Source organism: Silene latifolia, chromosome 8, assembly GCF_048544455.1.
Source record: "Silene latifolia isolate original U9 population chromosome 8, ASM4854445v1, whole genome shotgun sequence".
NCBI lineage: Eukaryota > Viridiplantae > Streptophyta > Magnoliopsida > Caryophyllales > Caryophyllaceae > Silene > Silene latifolia.
Genome location: NC_133533.1, coordinates 30,431,568 through 30,439,446, shown reverse-complemented (window position 1 = coordinate 30,439,446; position 7,879 = coordinate 30,431,568). Strand labels below are relative to the sequence as shown.

Genomic DNA, 7,879 nt, shown 5'->3' with positions numbered 1-7,879 from the left:
GGGCCTCATCCCCCCTTACCGTCTCATCTACGGCTTGGTGAGTGCCCCCGAGGCTCACCACGAGTCCTTCCAGATAAGGAAGTTTCTCCTCAAGTAGTTTCTCTAAAGCCGTCACCCGGGCCCTAGTTTCTCCTTTGTTCCCACTCAGTTCTGCGTTCTTTCCCGCCATCGTAAGCAGCAGCTTGTCGTGAAGACCGAGCTTTGATACCAAATGTCACGGTCCGGGACTTTGAGCCGGAACGTGGCGCGCACCCTTGTCTAACACACGACAAGAATGCAAGCGAGAGCGTCAAGCACTAGTGAAGAATCACTAGTGCATTCGTACTCGGTCTCGGTCGGTGTGTGTCGGGAATCCTAGTCACGATTATCAAGTCCGGCACACGAAAGCAATAAAAGTAAGCAATACGATTGTTGAAAGCAAGCAACAAGCAACTACAAGCTTTTGGATGAGAAGCGGTTTTTGATTGACTAGCACCTCTCATAGAGGCAAATTTGATAGTTTGGTCCTGGTAGCAGGATACGTTGATTGTGCAGAATAGCGATATGTTTTCTAAACACCTAAAAACATATCTTAAACTAAAAACGAGACTCCAAGATTCGACACGCAGGAAGTAATCTTGGAGTACTAAATGAAACTAAAAACAGAAATGAAAATACATAAGTGTAAATAAGAAATCTAAGGGTTCGAAGTGGAATGACCGCGCGCGCAATTTTTAGGAATTGTGCACTACAACTGCGGCTCATTACACTTAGCCATCATGCATGTGATGCACATTTTGAAGGTCCTTGCAAGGTAATCTATGGGGAGCGAGGAATGCGAGGACCCATATGAAGCAACTAGAAGTAGACTCCGCAAAATTGACCCAACTTGTACCCGACAAGACACCCGAATCATGACACGAGTTTGACTCGAACCCGAATTGACGCGACTCAATATAACTTGACCCGAATATTTATTGTTGTAAATTGAATATTATCCATAAATACTTGATAGTTAACCCGAGTATGACCAGAGCCTGAAATGACCCGGCTGATCCGTACTCTTGCAAGCCTGCAATTGACCTGGCCCTAACCCGGTTGACTCGTTTGCCAGGTATACTAATTAGTAGAACTGACAAAACCGAGTCAACCCAAATAACCCAAGCCGACACCTGAACTCAAGACTCGAGCATGAGTCGACCCAGTGTAACCAGAGACGTATGTTTATTGCTAAACATCGATTATTATCCACAAATAAATCGATAATAGTTGACCGAAAATTACCTGGATCGAAATGACTCGGCTCGACCAGACCCGAACCAAACTCTTGTAAACTTGAAATTGACCCGATCTGAACTAGTCCGACTAGTTTAACCCGTTTGCTATGTCTTCTAAAGAGGGAGGAGGCCAGAGAGGATCATTTGTGATCATAGTTAATGGATTACAAGTGTAATTGAAGGATCAAATTACCTATAAAACAATATTTCTTATAATAATAATAATAAAAAAAAAGATAAATAAATAAATGCAAGTATGCAACACTCTAAAAAAAAGATAAACAAATGACGGGATGGAGAGAGGATTGTCAAATAATAAAGGGTGACCCTAAATACACTCTCAAGATGTCGTAGGACACGCTCTTTGTGTTTCATATGATTGATTTGTCCTTTAATTTCCAACCTCTCAAGTTATAGAATCAAGGATATTTTTGTCCATTACTTATAATTGGAGTGTCCCAATAAATTTTGTGAGTGTATTTGGAGCCACCCATAATAAATGCCGTTATGGATTTGCTATTCTAGAAAGGAAAATGAAAGGACGTCACCCTTTTATATGGGGTAAGTGAAAACCCCTTCAATTAAGAATGGTTGTGAAAGGGTGACACCCGATTTAGACGTCACGGGACCGTAAGTCCGTAACGCCGTGACGCCCTATCACTAAAGTTTCAACCCAAACGAAATTGAATTAGTCACATGTTTTGGTCACTCTTCTCCACCTAACTCCTTTATCTAAAACCTACTTCCTTCAACTCTACTGGTTTGTTCCACCATTTCTAATCTCACAAACCTTCCTATCTCCACAAATTTCTTTCTTCTTTCAAACAATGGATTCAACCTTAGCCACATCCACAACTTTCCTTCCTTTCCACAAATCCAACACCAACTCTCTTCTCCCGTCAAACCCTCTTTGTCTCCCTTCCAAAACCCTCCAAAAACCCTCATCAAAAATCTCAATTTCTGCCAATTTCTCCTGTAATTGCAGCATTAATGCTTCAAACAACCCAAATAATGAAAACCCTTTTGCTAAAACCTTCAAAAATGTAGCAGGAACTGCAGTTTTGACAGTTGCAGCTACACTAATGGCTGCCAAATTTACTGAAATGCCAGCAAAGGCAGATACTTTGACTCCAACTGTTGAACAATCAACTGAAATTGATGAAAATAATATTGATGGGTCAGAGGTGAAAACACCATTGTCTAAGTTAATCGAATCGAATGTCGAGTTTGTGGAGAATTTGAGGTCATTGTTGCATCAAAAACTTGAAAATGGGGAAGATGAGGAGGCATTGAAGATCTTAGGGAAGTTGGTAGAAGCTCAGCCTAATGAAATGGAGTGGAAATTTATGTTAGCAAGGTTATACAATGAAATGGGGAAAACCCAAGAAGCTAGGAATGTTTTCGAGGATATATTGTCTATAAATCCTTTGTCCTTTGAGGCATTGTTTGAGAATGCATTGCTTATGGACCGGTGTGGCGAAGGGGAGGCCGTGATTTCGAGGTTAGAGAGGGCTTTACGGATTGCCATTGATGAGAGTAAGGCTAAGGAAGCTAGGGATGTGAAGTTAATCATGGCTCAAATCCAATTTTTGCAAAAGAATGTAGATGAAGCATTGAGTAGTTATGATGAATTGGCTAAGGAAGATCCTAAGGATTTTCGGCCGTATTTTTGTAAAGGAATGATTTATAGTTTGCTTGATAGAAATGCTGAGGCTAAGGAACAGTTTGCTAAGTATAAAGAGCTTTCACCTAAGAAATTTGAGGTTGAAGGGTACTTAAGGAGTCCATTGTCTAGGATGAAGGTGTTTGAGACGGGTTCTCAGAATTGAAATTTGTGATGATTGTGGGTTTATTGAAGGAGTTTATGATTAGTTTTAGTGATAATAAATGAAGTTTGAGGGGTTGGAGATGCAATTTGGTGTGTAAGCTTCTGTCCCTTTGATACTATTGATAGAATACTATGTTAGATTAAAGAGTTTTTTGCTTTGTTTCGATTTATACTGTTATTTTGGATCGTATTTACGACAGAATTATGAAAATTTGGAATTTGTAACTTGCATTGAGACTTCATGTTAGAAGAGGCTGAAATGCAGTATGCTGCATTATTCATCAGTTCAGTGTAATAGTTTTAAGAACATCAGAAATGTCTGAATTTTGATCATTGAGACTTCATGTTAGAAGAGGCTGAAATGCAGTATGCTGCATTATTCATCAGTTCAGTGTAATAGTTTTAAGAACATCAGAAATGTCTGAATTTTGATGTTGATCATGTTCATGTTCATGTTCAGGATGATCAATTGCTTCATCTGTCTGTTTGCCTTGGCATCTAGTCCTATACTTGAAACAATAGATTTTAAAAAAAAAGTTCCAGCCATTAATAATATCTATAAAACTAGTTAAGCCAGGTTGGATTCTCGAATTTATGTGCCTGTGGTGTCTGTTTTTGCCTGACCAGTTAACATAGTTCAGTTCTCTTTTTGTTTAGGTTTGTTAAATTGTGTACGCAATCATGTTACTGTCGTGGGATATAAATTTTGTACTCAATTTCCATAATGGTCGTTTGAAAACAGTCTCTTTGTGTTGTACATAGGGTTAAAGGATACGCGCATCTGAATCCCTCTTACCCCTGCTATTTGTTGGAGCTATTGCAGCATTGGAATAATGTTGTTGTAATCATATTAGTCTCATTGACATTTACGTGTGACTGAAAGGTGAGTGTAAACAATGAATTAGGCTTTTGGCAGTAAGGATCCATTCTATCCTCACGAAACGTTTTCAATTTTACATGGGAGTTTTAATGCTGATTCCGGTGATCAAAATGAATTTTGTTATTCATGTTAGCAGGGTCACTTCGGGAACCATCTCTCTGCTATTGATTGGAAAACTGCATGCTTTCTACTCATACCTTACCGTATTTTGAGGAGGTACATGATGTATCTATTAGAAAGACTACTAACCTTCTAGTCTTAGACTCATACCTGAACTGTAGTTTGAAGAGGTATATTAATGTATTCATAATGCAACAGTTACCATTGGGCTGCGACAACTGATTTCGAATAAGTTGAAATCAGTTTTTAATGTTTCAAAGAAGCTGAACTTTCAGAAATGTGTCTCTGTTTGACAGTATGAGCATTGAACACGTCTATGAAATTCTTTCAAAGCTGTCCATTTCTGTTAGCTGTCAATTCATTTTTAATTTCAAGTGTTAATATCAATTAGATTGTAGCAATCACAGATTTGCAATGTTATAGACTTGACCTAATTCAAGTTCTGGTTCAGGTTACTTGCAGGTTATTTTGGGTTAATTTAGGTCAACATTTGGATTGTGTTAAAGTTTAGATCAGCCCTTGATCGATTAGGGTCTGTTCCGTATAATTTGGGTTTCGAGTCATACTGAATCGTGAAGTTCGGGTATAGGTATTTGTAATGAACGTTCAAAAAGGTCAATTTTACCAAGTCTAGCAAGTAGCAAGTATAGAAATCTTTGTCAAACTTGTATCTACTACGTGCTCACATCTCCTGCCAGTTAACAATTACTGTACATTTGTGATGCTAGGCCACTTTCTGCTACCATTATAAATTATCTAATATTCATATTTTGAGATTGAAATTAGAGAAAGTTAAGAACAATATACCTGCATAAAAAAATTCTAAGAATACAGCAAAACAGTTAGAAAGAAAATGGGAGAGAAGGAGACAAAGCAAGCTTCAGATAGCACACCAACAACCTCTGTAACATCAAAAGAGACGCCGGTGGTCGCTACTTCACCTCCTCCTGCTCCGACAACTCCCGAGGTCTCTAGTCAGCCTAAGCCTCCAGTTGTTGTTGTTGCTGAAAGTAATTCTCCTACATCTCTTATCATTACTTTTTTTTTTTTTTTTTTTTTTTTTTTTGCCAAGTTTGCTACTTGGCTATGAAAGACTGTCTTACTCAAAACTTATATCTGACATTGTTGATCAATAGAGGTTGACGAGGAATCTACTCGAGGAAGTAGAGATAGAGGTGAGTATACTACACATTGACATACCATGATTTTTTTTTTTTTTTAATTTATTTCAGTTATTTTATGTTAACGTATTTCGTATCTGCTCTCAGATATTGCTCTAGCACAAGTTGGGACAGAAAAGAGGTTGTCTTTTATCAAGGCTTGGGAAGAAAGTGAGAAAACTAAGGCACTTAACAAGTATGTTTGTTTCCCTTTAATCTTTTATTGTGTTTGTGTATTTGTTGGACAATTGTGTTGTTCCTCCTCGTGATGGATAAGCTAAGGTTGCGCACATTTAAACGGCTACATAAGCCGAACAATATACTTCATAACACCGTGCAATGAAGGATTGTAGAATTGCCTCGATTTTTATTCTCGAGTTCATTTTAATTTTGAAATTTAAACCTTACCCACCGTAATTTTTAATTTAGTACTCCGTATCTTATATATTTTCACAAAGAATATGATGTTCACTTGATAGGGCGGAGAAAAAGCTATCTGGTCTTGACGCATGGGAGAACACCAAGAAATGCACAATAGATGCTAAACTGAAGGGAATCGAGGTGCGTAATCAATCAAAACTAAAAATTTACGTAACATGGTATAAGACGGACTCATGGTAATATCATCCTGAGACTGACCTATATGAGACGAACATATACAGAGTATCAGTCTTACCATCGACCATAAATGTTTTGTGAGCAGGAAGCGCTGGACAACAAGAAAGCAGAAGCAGCAGAAAAGATGAAGAACAAGGTAGCTCAAATTCACAAGGAAGCCGAAGAGAAAAGGGCAATGGTGAAGGCGAAAAGGGGAGAAGGTATCCTCACAATTGAGGAGAAGGCAGCCAAATACCGCGCCACAGGGTATGCACCAAAGAAGTTCTGTGGGTGCATGTCATTTTAGACCATTTAGGGTAGCAACGCATGTAGAACCAGCATGACTCCATGCAATGTTGCACTTCCAAAGTGTCACATTTTGTTTTAAGGTTAATCAGATGCTGAGATGTCATGGAGATGAATGAAATTGCCGTTTGAATATATGCCTGTCATCGTTTGAAATGTTGTGATACGAAGTTTTCTAGTCCCTCGGTTTTAAAAATACCTTTCATCTTGTATTGCGGTACTTTTTTTGGGTATACTATTCGGCTTAGTCCGAATTCAAGTCGGTTAGGACCACTAGGTTGATAAAGCTCTCCCCCATTAGTTTTAACACCGATGTATTCCCAGGTTGAATTTGAGACCGTTGGTTAAGCTAGAACCACGCAATCACGCATTACCATTTGATCAAAGTGCTCATAAGTACAATACTTGCTTTTAAATACGCGGTTTTTCATGCTATTGCCTTTTTATTAAAATTCTTGGATTTAAATGTAGTACTCCATATCAGAAAGAGTTATATAAGACGGTTTATAATAATGGTGTGTTTGGAAACTTAGATTTGGAATTGAATTTCGTAATTCCTTGGAATATGGAATTGGAATTAGACTCAATTCCTTATCAATTCCACCATAGTTTAAACTTATTAGCTATCACACAATTATAGGTCGTCAATTTTGTATAAAGTTTATCCTTAAACCTGACGAACGGATCAATTGGGTCGTGTACGGGTCGGGTCTAGGGGTGCTAACGAGCCGAGCCGAGCCCGAGCTTGAGCTTGGCCTTGCTCGGCTTGTGCTCAAGAACCAAAACTCGATCTCGAGCTTACCCGAACTTGTAAAAAATGTGCTCGTTATAAAGCTTGCGAGTTTTAACGCGAGTTCGAGCCAAACTCGAACTCAAATCGAGCCTATATATAGTAGTTAATTTTTTTGATTTTTTTTTCTTCCAATATTTTCAGTAACAAGTATTTGGCAAATCGGTGAGACAATATATGTGATACAAAGATATAATCATGATAAAATATTTTTATAAAATATGATAAATATCTTATATAATTACACAAGTTCGAGCTGCTTACGAGCTTTTCGAGTTGAGCCAGCGTTTGCTCGGCTCGACTCGTTAAGCTGTTGAGCCGAGCCCGAGCTCGAGTCGATCTCGCACGAGCCGAGCTTTGACCGAGCCGATCTCGAGTTGCTCGCGAGCTATCTCGTCTCATTAACACCCCTAGTCGGGTCATTTCGGGTTTGACATAATTCGGGTTACGGGTTTAAGTTATTTTTGGTTATGTTATTATTACCTTATTTTGGGATAATGGAGAATGTGTGCAACAACCAATATTTCGGTCGAGTCGATTCAGGTTACGGGGGTTCTCAGTTTGGGTGTTGGATCGAGTATAAGTCGGGTTAATTTTGTCAAGTTTATTTATCCTTAGTATAATGCTAATTTTAACTTAATATTGCAAAACATGATGTGCATTGTGATAGATTTGAGATAATTAATTAAAAATGAATATTCACAACTAATTTTATGAAATTTGAGAGGGGTATCATTGACCTTTAACTGATGGGGCCTTAGATCATCCTCAAGCAAGGTCTATTGCTTGGTCATGACCTTACTTGGTCATGGTTAATGAGTTAATTAATCTAATTAATTGGTGACCAAAGTTGTTAATTTATAACCAAATACAATAAAAGGTCAATTTGTGACCATACTTAAACAAAATTGACCACTTTTATGACCTCCTTTGTGTCAAAAT

The 7,879-nt window shown here is 38.2% G+C and overlaps 2 protein-coding genes across 2 annotated transcripts; both read left to right on the top strand.

Annotated features, from left to right (window-relative positions):
• Positions 1 to 1,992: 1,992 nt before the first annotated feature.
• On the top strand, positions 1,993 to 3,561 carry LOC141596680 (protein SLOW GREEN 1, chloroplastic). The gene is made up of 2 exons (XM_074416906.1): positions 1,993 to 3,375; positions 3,477 to 3,561. The coding sequence occupies exon 1, from the start codon at positions 2,084 to 2,086 to the stop codon at positions 3,083 to 3,085; it is 1,002 nt and encodes a 333-aa protein (XP_074273007.1). The 5' UTR covers positions 1,993 to 2,083; the 3' UTR covers positions 3,086 to 3,375; positions 3,477 to 3,561.
• A 142-nt stretch (positions 3,562 to 3,703) lies between these two features.
• On the top strand, positions 3,704 to 6,317 carry LOC141596681 (remorin 1.4-like). Its single transcript, XM_074416907.1, has 6 exons — positions 3,704 to 4,180; positions 4,927 to 5,094; positions 5,221 to 5,259; positions 5,353 to 5,440; positions 5,724 to 5,805; positions 5,948 to 6,317. Exons 2-6 carry the CDS (start codon positions 4,938 to 4,940, stop codon positions 6,146 to 6,148), a joined length of 567 nt encoding a protein of 188 aa, XP_074273008.1. The 5' UTR covers positions 3,704 to 4,180; positions 4,927 to 4,937; the 3' UTR covers positions 6,149 to 6,317.
• The last annotated feature ends 1,562 nt before the right edge of the window (positions 6,318 to 7,879 follow it).

Excerpts from the sequence above, each read along its gene's own strand:
- LOC141596680 (XM_074416906.1), top strand. The coding sequence starts at position 2,084 with ATGGATTCAACCTTAGCCACATCCACAACTTTCCTTCCTTTCCACAAA.
- LOC141596681 (XM_074416907.1), top strand. The coding sequence starts at position 4,938 with ATGGGAGAGAAGGAGACAAAGCAAGCTTCAGATAGCACACCAACAACC. Across the intron at positions 5,095-5,220 it reads AGTTGTTGTTGTTGCTGAAA|AGGTTGACGAGGAATCTACT; the intron begins GTAATTCTCCTA and ends GTTGATCAATAG. Across the intron at positions 5,806-5,947 it reads CTAAACTGAAGGGAATCGAG|GAAGCGCTGGACAACAAGAA; the intron begins GTGCGTAATCAA and ends TTTTGTGAGCAG.